This window comes from Phyllobates terribilis, unplaced genomic scaffold (assembly GCF_046119375.1).
Source record: "Phyllobates terribilis strain yellow unplaced genomic scaffold, ASM4611937v1 Scaffold_2__4_contigs__length_985480577, whole genome shotgun sequence".
Taxonomy (NCBI): domain Eukaryota; kingdom Metazoa; phylum Chordata; class Amphibia; order Anura; family Dendrobatidae; genus Phyllobates; species Phyllobates terribilis.
In genome coordinates this window covers 905,168,104-905,182,625 of record NW_027362762.1, presented here as the reverse complement: position 1 = coordinate 905,182,625, position 14,522 = coordinate 905,168,104, and the positions used below count along the sequence as shown (strand labels likewise).

General features: G+C 43.2%; 1 protein-coding gene across 2 annotated transcripts in view; it reads left to right on the top strand.

Moving 5' to 3' along the window:
• Positions 1–14,522, top strand: part of SAMSN1 (SAM domain, SH3 domain and nuclear localization signals 1) — a 97,855-nt gene that overhangs the window by 949 nt on the left and 82,384 nt on the right. The window contains exons 2-3 of one of the 2 annotated variants that reach the window (XM_073668243.1): positions 961–1,066; positions 9,052–9,407. In XM_073668243.1, the coding sequence (XP_073524344.1) occupies positions 961–1,066; positions 9,052–9,407 (462 nt within the window). Of the gene's footprint in view, positions 1–960; positions 1,067–9,051; positions 9,408–13,710; positions 13,944–14,522 lie in introns of those variants that run through there. The other variant, XM_073668245.1, reaches the window with a different exon arrangement.

Sequence of the window (14,522 nt, the reverse complement as noted above, 5' to 3'; positions counted from 1 at the left end):
GTGGCTTCTCCACACCCGACCTTCTTAAGTGACAGGTTTCTCCTCCCTGATTATGTGCATTGGGACAGACCTGTCAGTCATTGGCAACAGGCGGGGAGAAACTGCTGGGGACCTGCCAGACTAGCTGAATCCTTCTAATCTCTATGTAGAAACAGGAGGTCAATTTTCCCTGTATGAGTCATGAGTCACTGCAATAGTCCCAGGCAGGTGGTGGAGGGAGCAGCTGGGTCAGGAGTTGAAGAGGGGTATGATAAATGTAGGGACAAGAGACTTCCTGTTTCTACATAGAGCAGAGAACTGAGAAGAACTATCTGGGTAGAAAGGCAAAATGAGCAATTGTAAGTACACAGTGCTATATAATATGATGACTGCAATATATTAAGAGGATAAAAACTTTGATGGGAGGGGTGCTTTAACTACTTAGAGTGGTATGACTAATTTAGGGGTATAAGCACTAAAAATGTGAAAATTGATTATTTTTTTACATTTTCATCGAACTTCCGATATTGTCATAAAAAAATGCAATTATATCAATCTAAATGTACCATTACCAAGTAGAATATGACATGAAAAAAACAATATCAGAATCATTGGGATATGTTGAAACATTGCAAATCAATGAGTCCATTGAACCATCGGACAGAACTAAGATGACATCTGAGCGCAGTCTGATTTTCATGGACAGACAGAATGGAGAAGATGGAGAATTTTTTTTATCCATCTTCATCTCATCTGAGAGAATCGAATCACACTATGATCACACTCTGGTCAATCTCTGATAAGAGTGTGATATGCATAATCGGCCTGATTCTCTCGGATGAGAAAAATACATTGGTGTGACCCTAGTCTAAGTCTTGCGAATATGCCATAATTACCTGAGACGGAGATGCCCCCTTTAACGAGTGAAAAATACTCCATAGATATGCAGTGCCCTTACATTGCTTGTTTTTTTTTTTACAGGAGATAGATGACAGCAAATCCAAGTCGATGGGGACATTAAAAAGATTGCAGAAGATAGTCCGAAATAAAAAGGCCACTGATGATGTGAGACACTCTCTGATACAGTGTAAGGACCTCATGTGATATATTCAGATCTAACCTGTACCCAGTGTCAGACGGGGGGGGGCAAGAGCCCACCAGTAACACTGACGTGGGGGGCCCACTGTTCAGCTTCATGCAAATATTACACTAACCTCTTCCACAAGTTTACTTCTGCTTCTATATAAAAATAAACTAGGTAGTTTGTTGAATGAATGATGAAATCCTGGTTTTGTCTGTATACAGTGAATTAATGCATTGGCCAACTACTGATCATGTTGGGGGTAAGTGGCTCACTCTTGCATAGGAGCCCACCGGAGGTTTCTCCTGTTCTCCTGTGGGCCAGTCCAAGCCTGCCTGTACCTATAGATTATTTCTGTCAGTGCTGTCTTTGGCGGGTTCCCTTTCCATTCTTAGCATAGAATTTTAGTCCATATCCAAAAAGTACAGATACTCTGAGCTTAGTACATAGTATAGAAATGAGTGCATATAGTCTGTGAATGGAGCATTACTGGGGAAGCAGAGTATAAAAATACTAGCACTATAGGAGGGACTGGAGACGTATCGGCATATGTTACCAGGTCTGTGTACACGGCTGCAATGAGGAGCTTCAGATATATTTATGCATGTAGCTCATCAATAGAAATGTATACAAAGAAACATTACATGAAAATAAACAACTTTGTAATATATCTTTATCAGAGACATCTGCTTATTTCTTCTGTTCGAGTAAAATCTGTATTCAGTGATTTTCCCATTGCTGAGAAAGGAGTTGACAGTTGGTGCTTTTAAAATTCTATGGAGGAGGGAGGAGCTAGAGGCGGAGACAGATATTCTGTTCCAAGTTCCATAAAAGTTTATGAGCACCACCTGTTATCTCCTATCTCAGTAATGGGAAAGTCTGAAGACATTGAAGACAGATTTTACCCGTGAATTGAGAAATTGGAGAATAAAAGATCCGCCCAGGCGGAGGAAGAAGCGGATTTCTCTAATAAGTGATCTGACAACGTTTCTTAATTCACATGTACTATTAACATAAAAAAATGTAAATAATGGTTACTCTGTAACAATCTGTAAGTGGCACAAGGCAATGGGGAGAGGATCCTGCTGCAGAGAGTTACATTTTACAGTTAGTCAAAAGATTCAGAAAAGGAGGGGGAACGTGGCCAAGGTTAAGGGACACAAATACAATTTGTTAAAATATTTTCTTTAGTTTTAATTGCAGCATAAAATAAAATGAGATCAAAGTAACAGCAGAAATGTAAGGGAAAGATTGCTGAGAAGGGTTTTTAATTTTTTGTATATTTTCAGTTTAGTGTTTTGTAAGTGACTTACATCCTGTTTTTTCATTTGTAATCATTTTGAATGAAAATTTGTTTATCACTTTATACTCAGACTTTACTCATCTGTGCAATTCACTAGAGCATTACTCCAGCAGCCGTAATTACAGATATTGCAGTCATTTTATATAATAGTTAAAAAAAAAAAGAAAAATTCAAAATCTTATTCCAACAGTTAAAGGGGGATTCTAGTTTTAGAAAATACATATTTATACAGCACAGACCAAAAGTTTGGACACACCTTTTCATTTAAAGATTTTTCTGTATTTTCATGACTATGAAAATTGTACATTCACACTGAAGGCATCAAAACTATGAATTAACACATGTGGAATTATATACTTAACAAAAAAGTGTGAAACAACTGAAAATATGTCTTATATTCTAGGTTCTTCAAAGTAGCCACCTTTTGCTTTGATGACTGCTTTGCACACTCTTGGAATTCTCTTGATGAGCTTTTTTACCATTTGGTAAATTCTAAAAAGTTCATTTTTGTTCTCATTAAAGTGCACTCTGCAACCCATCTTGACTGAAAAAAACAGAAATGTAGAAATTTTTGCAAATTTATTAAAAAAGAAAAACTGAAATATCACATAGTCATAAGTATTCAGACCCTTTGCTCAGACACTCATATTTAAGTCACATGCTGTCCATTTCCTTGTGGTCCTCCTTGAGATGGTTCCACTCCTTCATTGGAGTTCAGCTGTGTTTAATTAAACTGATAAGATTTGATTTGGAAAGGCACACACCTGTCTATATAAGAGCTCACAGTGCATGTCAGACCAAATGAGAACCATGAGCTCAAAAGGAACTGCCCATGGAGCTCAGAGACAGAATTGTGGCAAGGCACAGATCTGGCCAAGGTTATAAAATAATTTCTGCCTTACTCAAGGTTCCTAAGAGCACAGTGGCCTCCATAATCCTTAAATGGAAGAAGTTTGGGACCACCAGTAGTCTTCCTAGACCTGGCCGTCCAGCCAAACTGAGCAATCGCGGGAGAAGAGCCTTGGTGAGAGAGGTAAAGAAGAACCCCAAGATCACTGTGGCTGAGCTCCAGAGATGCAGTAGGGAGATGGGAGAAAGTTCTACAAAGTCAACTATCACTGCAGCCCTCCACCAGTTGGGGTCTTTGTGAGAGAGTGAACTGTGATAGCAGCAGGAGAGCATTAGGACCCTGTGACTTTTGCCGGGCTGAGCTCAGAGCAGGGGCAGAGCTGGAGACCCTGTGCGTTCTGAGAGTGTCTGCGGTGTGAGAGGCGAGACAGGAAGTCTGTGAGAACTGAGCTACAACAAGACGCTGTCTCTACATGCTTCCCTGTGGAGTTTATTAACCCCTGTCCCTGCTTAAGAACAAGTGCTGAGCTGGGGAAAGCTGTGTGGCTCTGTGGAGTTTTGTGGAAGTCCATGCTGAGTGGACTAGAGACTTTGTGCTGAAGGAGCCAAGTGTCGAGTGAGAAGGGAAGAGACTGAGGAATCCATTTCTGTGACTGAACACATGGTCGGTGGTCTGGAAAAGAGTGAGTGACTGCAAGAGGAAAGAAGGGGTCCGGTGCCATTCCCATTGAGAGGATACTGACAAGCCTTGTGAAGAGATCTTCCCAGACCTTAACTAAAGTCCCCGGCGTGTGGGCTCGGCATCGGCCGACAAGACAAGGAACCTTTGCTGTTTTTGTGAACGTTGCTTTTGTTTTGGCGCCAAACTTTTCCAGGACTAGCTGCAGCCACCGTGATTCACAGGCCTGTGATAGACTACATCTGAGGTTAACGGTACCGTAACTTTAAGATACCCGGGTATCCTTGTAATAGGGGTATAAGAGCAATTGGTATAGTTTCATGCATTGTTATTGTTAATAGTGATAGGATTGTACTCAGTGTGCCATCTCAGGGGATCCCCATAGACCGCCCTCACTAGACTGACACTGTGTTTAGGTAAAATTGTCCCTAGAATAATTCACATAAGCTGGAAACCTTGAGATTGGCACATTGATTTCAGCTTTTGCTGATTGTGTGTATTTAGTAGGGACAGTGTCCCAGGTAGAACCTGAGGCTGATTCATGCAATACTGAATTTTAGTCTTATCCCTGTTTTAGTAAAGAAAGTGTTGTTTATTTCTGTCTCTGTCTCAGTTCGTGACTCACTGGATCTCTCTCGGACCTCCGGTCATTACATTTTTGGCGTAGTCGGCAGGATCCAGTGCTTGTCATGGACGGAGGTGAGGGAAGAAATTACTCTGCCGCACCAGCAGTCCCCCGCTGGTAGTGGAACCCCTGGCAGCCGCGACGACTGTGGGAGGATATGTGCCCGTAGGAGCTTTACTCCAGCACATGCCGAAATACGACGGGCGTAACATGCCGTTGCAGGATTGGGCTAAGAGGGTCCGGAGTGTCCTGCGGATGTGTAATCTGGCCCCCACATTGCGAGCAGAGTTGGCATTAAATGCACTAGAGGGCGACGCTAGGCGGATGGTGATGGTACGTCCAGAGTCAGAGAGGAGCACGTTAGAGAAAATCTTGGAGCTGTTAGAAGGGAGTTCAGGAGGCCGGGCTCGTGTGGCCCAGCTTCGTTCCTTGTTTTTCAATCGGCCCCAAAGGGAATGTGAGACTTTGATGCAGTACTCGAACACTTTACAGGAAACGTTGAATGAGGTGCAGCGACTAGACCCAGGGGCAATGGGGGCATTCCGAGAGGTAGACCACTTGCTCCGGGATCAATTCATAACGGGGTTAGCCAATAGACTCCTTCGAGACAAACTGATGGAGATGTCCCGAGCTACCCCGGAATTATCCTTCTGGCAGATTTATCGGGCCACAGTGGAAAGGGAGGAGGAGTCTACTCTGGTGGCCGAGGGGGCAGCTGACAGTGCACAGCTGGAGGGAGATCCGGCGCCAGTTTCAGGAGGGGGAGGACTGGTAAACATTGTACAGGCTCTGCATGCCGAACTGAAGGAGCTAACGCTGGAGGTGTCTAAACTCAGAGCTGGGCCGGTCCCTACTCCTACGGAAGGGCCACCCGCCCCATCCTCTGGAATGGTGGTTCCACAGTCCGCCAGGTAGCCCTACTCGAATGATCCAAGTTCTCATCCACGAGGAGCAGTCACTTGCTGGAGGTGTGGGCGTCGGGGACACATCTCCCGGTACTGCCGGATGTCTGCAGCCCCGGTGCCTCCTTAAACTCCCAGCCGCTGCCATGAAAAGGCGAGCAGCAGCGGCCCACCCCCCACAAAGCCCTCGATGGGAAGAACAAGATTTGTTCGCATGCAGTCCAGTGCTGGAAGTAGAGTTTGAAGGGCAGAAGATGAGATGCTTGGTTGACACAGGATCCGAATGTACCATAATGCCCTTAGAGGTGTACGAGAGGCACTTCAGTCAACTCGTGGTTCCCGAGGACGGCCGAGTGATAAGGCTTACAGCCGCTAACAATGGCCAACTGATGGTGTAGGGGATCGTGTGGATGCAACTGAAATTGTTTGGTCAAGAGCTGGGTCAGAAAGGGATAGTGCTGGTGGACCACCCTCATAAAAGAGGGATGGAGGTGACGCTCGGAATGAACATTCTGCGAGATTTAAATCATCAGATGTATGCCAGTGAGGGACCCCGATGCTGGGTGCGTGCTACCCACCATCGACCCACCCAGAGAATGTGACACCGTCTAGTGCTGAGTTGCGATCTCCTGAAGAGTGCGGTCCCTGGGGGTCGTGTGGGCCTGGTCCAAGTGCCATCACAGACCACGATCTCGCTAGCGCCCCGACATGAAGAATTCTTAATGCTACCGGTGGGGGCTGCGCAGAGACTAAATGGGCTTGAAGTACTCATCGAGCCAGCCCCAGAGAAGTCCTCGTTCGCCAAGGCGCATGTGACCCGGTCTCTGGCGATTGTGAAGAGTGGACGGGTGCCAGTCAGATGTATCAACGTTTTAGATGAGGCTGTTACAATTCCTGCTGGGACCATTCTGGCTGAACTGTTCGTGCCAGCAGGGAAGGTGCCTGACAAGACAGTGTTCGAACTTCGCCCAGATGAACAGTCTCCATGGACATTCGCGGTTGAAGTAGGCCAGACTGAACCTCCTACCGAAGAATGGAATGGTCGTGTAATCATGGACCAGATGGGATTGGATCGGGAGGAACTGACCCCCGTGCAATTGGAGCAGCTGGAGAAGGTCTTGTGGGAACATCAAGAGACCTTTTCGCGACATGCGGAGGATTTCGGCTGTTCCCGGACGATTGAGCATGAGATTCCCACGGAGGATACTACTCCAATTAGGGAACGTTATTGTCAAATTCCCCCAACGCTCTATCAAGAGGTGAAGCGCATGGTGGCCAGTATGCTTGACAACCAAGTGATCCGAGAGAGACAGAACCCCTGGGCGGCCCCTGTGGTTTCGGTGCGGAAGAAGGATGGGACCCTTCGGTTTTGTGTGGACTATCGCAAATTGAATGCTCACACAGTGAGGGACGCATATCCATTACCTTGCATAGAAGAGTCTCTGTCGGCATTGGGTAGGGCCAAATATTTCTCGACGTTGGATTTAGCAAGTGGCTATTGGCAGGTACCAATGGCCGAAAAAGATCTATGAATTCAACCGGATGCCCTTTGGGCTCACTAACGCCCCGGGAACTTTTCAACGCCTGATTGAACATTGCTTAGGCGATCTGGATTTTGAATCAGTCCTGATATACCTAGATGACATCGTGGTGTTCGGGACCTCATTTGAAGACCATCTTGAGAAGTTACGTCAAGTTCTCTGGCGGCTCAGTTGTTATGGCCTAAAAATAAAACCAAAGAAGTGCCAATTGTTACAGAGTCAGATTGAGTATTTAGGCACTGGATCTCTCTCGGACCTCCGGTCATTACACCTTCATGGCAGAGTGGCCCAATGGAAGCTTCTCCTCAGTGCAAGACATATGACAGCACGCATAGAGTTTGCTCAAAAACACATGAAGGACTCCCAGACTATGAGAAATAAGATTCTTTGGTCTGATGAGATGAAGATAGAACTTTTTGGTGATAATTCTAAGCGGTATGTGTGGTGAAAACCAGGCACTGCTCATCACCTGCCCAATACAATCCCAACAGTGAATCATGGTGGTGGCAGCATCATGCTATGGGGGTGTTTTTCAGCTGCAGGGACAGGACGACTGGTTGCAATTGAAGGAAACATGAATGCGCCCAAGTACAGAGATATCCTGGATGAAAATCTCTTCCAGAGTGCTCTGGACCTTAAACTTGGCCGAAGGTTCACCTTCCAACAAGACAATGACCCTAAGCACACAGCTAAAATAACAAAGGAGTGGCTTCAGAACAACTCTGTGACCATTCTTGACTGGCCTAGCCAGAGCTCTGACCTAAACCCAATTGAGCATCTCTGGAGAGACCTGAAAATGGCTGTCCACCAACGTTCACCATCCAACTTGACGGAACTGGAGAGGATCTGCAAGGAAGGATGGCAGAGGATCCCCAAATCCAGGTGTGAAAAACTTGTTGCATCATTCCCAAGAAGACTCATGGCTGTCCTAGCTCAAAAGGGTGCTTCTACTCAATACTGAGCAAATGGTCTGAATACGACCATGTGATATTTCTTTTTCTTTTTTAATACATTTGCAAAAATTTCTACATATCTGTTTTTTTTTCAGTCAAGATGGGGTGCAGAGTGTACATTAATGAGAAAAAAAATGAACTTTTTAGAATTTACCAAATGGCTGCAATAAAACAAAGAGAGAAAAATTTAAAGGGGTCTGAATACTTTCCGTACCCACTGTATATAGCGCCATTAATTCCATAGCGCTTTACAGACTTTATTGGCACTGTCCCCATTGGGGCTCACAATCTAAATTCCCTATCAGTATGTCTTTGGATTGTGGGAGGAAAGCGGAGAACGCGGAGGAAACCCACGCAAACATGGGGAGAACATACAAACTCCTTGCAGATGTTGTCCTTGGTGGGATTTGAACTCAGGACCCCAGTGCTGCAAGGCTGCAGTGCTAACCACTGAGCACCCTAATGGTTTTTAATATCTTTGCTTGCAGTTTTATATAGAAGACTGATGATTGCACGGATCATTATGAGACTCAGCTCTGACAACTGTACTATAAGGAACCAGCGAATAATCACATGACTAGGATTGATTTGATAGATTTCAACAGGAAGCAGAAATCTTACAGAATAGAAAAATTCATACAGAAATCTTTATTTATACAAATAATATTTATTTGGTTACAACTGTTAATCCTGAGGCTCCAGGGTCATAGATATATTGCTTTACCTATGGTCGGAATTTCTGAAATATTCACATAGGCAGAACTGTGTAGCGATAAGTGGGGAACAGGAAAAAAATATGTAAATATCTCAAAACAAGCTTAACTACCTTATTACTGGACAGTGGCTATCCTCCAGAGCCATTAACTAAGCTGGGGGTGATATTTGGTAGTAGTTTTATAAAGTGTTCTGAGTTGGGGAACTCTAACACCCCCACTACATAGCAAATTGCATTGGTACAAAACTCATGGTAAAATTGCAGGAATATCATATCTATGACAACCTCCCAAAATTGCCAACATCTTTACAACATTCAAAAAATAATCCAACCATTTTGTTTCATTTTTGCTTTGTTTAGTTTTACAACCAGGCAGAATCCTAATTATAGACATAGAATCATGGGGGCAATGTTTCATTCACAGCTCCTACCCAGGACATTGAAGAGGAGGAAGAAGAGACATTAGTAACATGCATGAAGCTATCGAAATCCCAAGACAAGAAAATGGTCAGAAAAAAACAAGAACCAGAGCAATATACAGAGCACAATGGCACTTCCTTAGACAAGTCTATCAACCTCAAATGGAATCCTGCAAAATGTATGGTCCCATCTCTAGAGAGCCATACTTACTTCTTCACTGACTGGAAATCCTTTCCTGATCACTTTGATCCCTTGATTTTCTCAACATCACACATAGAAGAATGGGAAACCTGCATTTGTTGTAACCACCAGGCCCAACTCCCGTATTCCTTCACTGACACAGATCTTCCATATGCTTGGGTAAGTCATCTCAAAGTTTGTTTTGAACCTTTTTTCCAGGGTGTTAATGTTAGCAAACTGTAGATGATAAAAGTTATGATTATCTTTAAAAATATAGCTGGATATGTGTGTTCGCTACCGCGCTGAGGCAGGTGGACTGCTGCCAAAAGGATGGGATTGAAAAACCAATTAAAGAGCTTCGAACCGCCCCAAATAAACAAAATATCATCAATAAAATGTCACTAGAATATTAGCTCGTTCTGTAAACGGCCTTCAGAGTAGATCATTGACTCCTCCCACCTTCCTACATACAGATTTGTGTAGCTTGGGGCAAATTATGTCCCCATGGCTGTACCCCATTTTTGTTGCTAGAAATGTTTATTGTAATTAAAAAAAAATCTAGGGTTCATTGACTCCTTATTTATCCTATATGTGGAATTATTGTTTTTATCACTAAATCTCCATTCCAGCGTGTATTTGACACCAGTTGTATTTGACAACTGGTGTATTTGACACTGGTTGTTCCCTGCGATATTGCAGTAAACCTATTTAAAGGGAATCTGTAACCCCCTGGGACGTTTTTACCTATTAACATGGGCATACAGGTAATAGAATGGTTAAACCGATCATACATGTATGCCCATATCTGTTCTTGATGTGTAGAAATCGTCTTTTATTTCTTTATGCTAATGATTTGTTCCAGGCTCCGAGGCGTAAGGTGCCTGGAAAAAATCCCTGCCTCCTCTCTTCATTATAATACCACCCCCCCCACAGTGCCCTGTGACGTGCATTTCTGGTCCCGGGAATCATGTGCCTACGCCCTGCAATCGCGCTATTATACTTACCATTTCCTCCCTTCTATGGGCATTGGCATCATCGTTCTTCTGCGCAGGTGCCGGCGAGTCACTGTTACTGTGACTGCGCAGAAAAACAACGATTTCATTGCCCATAGAAGGAAGGAAAATAATGAAGAGAGGAGCCGGGGATTACCGGTATGCCCATATTAATAGGTAAAATCGTTCCAGGGGGTGACAGATTTCCTTTAAAAAAAACACAGCAGTCAACACATGCAATCCAAACCAACTGCACATGAAGGCTAGTCCGTCTGTAGGATAGTCTATACACACTATATATCGATACTGGCACTTTAATCAGTTTCTCAATTTCATCCTTTTGGCAGCAGTCGATCTGCCTCAACGCAGTAGAGAGCACACATGTCCAGTTAGTCACTCATTGACGGATCAGCACACAGAACCTTTTTCCTTACCAGTAACTATCTATATTCTCCAGTGTATTAGGTAAAACACCAGTGTTTTAATATATTTCTTCACATATCTTTAAAAGTAATTTGTCAATGAGTTTTTAGTATGTAATCTCAGAGCAGTATGATGTAGGGGCTGAAAGCCTGATTCCAGAGATGCTGTCATTTTAATACAATCACAGTTTTCTCTATTGTAGATTGAGCAGCACTCAGAATGCTGAGCTCTGTGTAGCCCCACTCACACCACATGTACATTGTCATAAAGCTGCTAATCAGTGGTGTGGGTGGGGATACGCAGAACACATCGACCAGGAAGCACTAGGCAGCCAGTCCTGTAGTGGTAATCTCCTGCTGATAAAACACTGATTTTATAGAAATAGCAAAACAAAGCCTAGTAAGTGACACATCACTCAAATCATGGTCCCTGTCCCTACATTATGCTGCTTTCAGATTACATAGCAAAAACCTGGTGACAGATTCCCTTTAAGAGCTCTGGCCCCAATTGCTCATTGCGTTACCGCCATTTTTTTTTGTCATGAATACGTCTCAACTGGTGAATTTTTGATTTGCAACAAATTCATCAAACGACTTGCGCCTTTTTTCAAGTTGTCTTTTATGGTTTAGCTAGTTTTCTAATTTTCTTGATGTTTTCCAGATTCATGAAATGTGACTTTTTATTTTTTTTAAAAAGTCACAAAATTTATCAAAACTCTACTTCAGTTTTGCCCAGGAATGATTTTATGTACATGTGAGGTTTTTTTTGCACTTTTTTTTTTGCGAAACGTGCAACTTTTCTGCTAACAAGTCGCAAAATGAGTTAGAAACAGAAAAAAAGAAAATTTTGGCCTTTGAGCAAAATTCATGAGCCACATGTGTCATTTTGATGAATTGGGCGAAAAAATAAAATAAGCAAAAACTACAAGTCAAAAAAGAAAAGTGACTTAAAAATTGCCACAAATGATGAATCTGAAACATTGTCTCACAACTAGAAGGGACCAATTATAAAACTAAAAGAATAAAATTTTCTAAAGCAATAAATAAAAATAAATAACAATATAGTTCAAATATATTATCTCCTTTTCCAGAGACAAAATGAACATATACCCTGCTGTAAGTAAATAAGTAAAATCAATAGTGCATATAAACATAGTAGGGTACTTAGCAAACGCAGGTTTTGATCAATAAAAGTGCAAAAGCCATTCTACCAGCGTCAAGGTGTACTCAAATCGGGATGGTCCTAACCTCTAGTATTAAAACCTTACCATGCGTCATAGTGATGTCAGTGTGAATAAGGGCCGAGCAGGACCAGGTCCTGAACATGGACACACAGCAAATGGGAAGCTATATAAATGTAATGTCCAGCTCAAAGGAAGGGAGGTCACACTTTTACCTGCGCTAAATGCAGAAACACAAATCAGATCTTTTCAGAAAGACATTCTAAGAAAACAAAAGAGAATTAGTTGTAAGTGTAAGAATGTGAACGGATGCAACGCACAGACGAGCACAAGGCAGGAACAGGCAAGAAAATTATTTATTACTTACGGTATGGTGAGCATTTTTGGAAATGGAGAAGCAGTTTAACAATAGAAAACATCACAAACAAAAGTGTTTTATACAATGTGAAACATACAATAAGTCTTACAGTTCAATCAGAATAATCAGAGAAGTCTCGTAAAGGATTATTCTAGTGTCCCTTTAACAGAGATGGTACATCTGTTCCTGGGAGAGTAGCTACGCTAGCTCCTCTTGACACAATGGCCCTACCAGGGGTCACCTGGTATTCCCGCTATGCCGCAAGTCCTCTTAACGTAGTCTATTAAGGAAAGCTGAGCCTCCTTTGCTCCAGATGAACCCCACCTGCTGTCCTTACCCAGGCCGACCCCTGTACTGTATGTTGGTGTAAGAAGTGAAGGCCCGTCTCACTTGTGTCTCCCTCCTGTCACCGCCACAGGCGTTCTCCCCCGCTCAAAGTCTCCTCTTGGATCTTCAATGCTTGATCGACAGCGGGGATTTCCTAGGTCTAGGGGAAAGAGGACTGGGCTCTGGTTCCCGGCTGTCGTCATCTGGCCTCCGGACCTTGACCGGTGCAGATCGGGGATTCAGTCCTTGACCGGCGCATTGTAGGATCTGGGTTTTGACTGGCGTAGATATGGTTCTCGTCGGGTCTTGACTGGTGTAGTCGGGTCTATGGATCTCACTAGGCATCTCGCGGGCTCTGTCTGACAGCGGCCAGCACCCTGCTGGCACACGCTCGCCGCTGAGGCCTATCACTCTGAATTCATCGTCATCTCTGGCCCACGTCCGCACCTTTCCTTTCCTTGGCGCCAAATGACCCCGCAGTTTGGCACGTATGAACTTTATATCTGGAAACTTCGTCATCCAAGGCACCTAACCGGGTGCCACGCTTGAACTCGTTCACCTTACAACTCTTCCGGTTGGTTCCGCATGGTCCCTTCTAGCCAGTAGGTGTCAGCCTTTCCGCACTAGTGACATATCATGCAGAGGCTCTTCAGGGGTACCAGTGCCTCCTCTTACATAAGGATGCAGCTCTCCAAGTTTAAAAGAAATTGGGCTGATGGGAGCAAAAAAGACAAAGACTGAGCAGCATTGACCAAGTGAAGAGGATTTGGCAATCCTGGACCTGTGAAAATGTGCCTTTCCTACACAAATTTCTATTCCTATGGTTGATAAACTCCTAGTAGATGATCATTTGGAGGGGAGGTACAAAAAGTAAGATAATATACGTTAAAATTCATTCCCAAAGGTTTTATCCCAAGATGGAGAAGTGTTATTTATTTCTGCAAATTTGTGTAACAATACAGACAGTGATATATGAAATTTATGGTTGTATAACACCAAAATGGTCAAAGTATGTGAGAAAATCCACTTAGGAATGTAAGAAAAGTCATCACACAGTGCGCCACACACAACTTTTTATGGTTTTTGATGTTTAGTAGAGATATGCATCTGTTAGATGAAGATTATTGTGCAGTCTCCTCCACCATCATCTTATCTCCAGATTCATAATCTTAAAAAGTAAGCTTTTTGTATATTTTTTGCTCAAATCATGTTAGAATAGTATGCATTCTGTAGCATGATAACCAAAACCTCATGAGCTACCTGAATTTTATGTGTTTATTTGAACCTCTGGCGAACTTTAATTTTTTGCGCTTTTGTGTTTTCCTCCCTTTTTTAAAAGAGACATAACGTTTATATTTTTCTGTCAACATAGTCATATCAGAGCTTGTTTTTTCTTTAAGAAAGCTAAGAAGGTGGATCCAGGCAGCTACCGTTCGGTAAGTCTGACATCAGTAGTGCGCAAAGTTTTTGAAGGCATCATAAGAGATGACATGTAGAAATATATTGCAAAGAAAAATATAATAACTGATAACCAGTACGTATTCATGAAAGATAAGTCGTGTCTAACCATCATGTTAGGTTTCTAAGAGCAAATGTGGATGTTGTTAATAAGTCTGATATATCTGGATTTTGCAAAGACATTTGGCACTGTACCACATAGCAGCCTTACACTGAAGCTCCATAAGCCTGGACTAGGGGACACTATATGCAGATGGGTAAAAAACTGGTTAAGATTAAGAGACAGAAAACAATCGTTGTAAATGGTACATTTCCTAAATGGGATAAAGTCAGTAGTGGGGACCACAAGTATCTGTACCAGGAGTAGTGGGGACCACAAGTATCTGTACCAGGAGTAGTGAGGACCACAACGATCTGTACCAGGAGTAGTGGGGACCACAAGGATCTGTACCAGGAGTAGTGGGGACCACAAGTATCTGTACCAGGAGTAGTGAGGACCACAACGATCTGTACCAGGAGTAGTGGGGACCACAAGGATCTGTTCCAGGAGCAGTGGG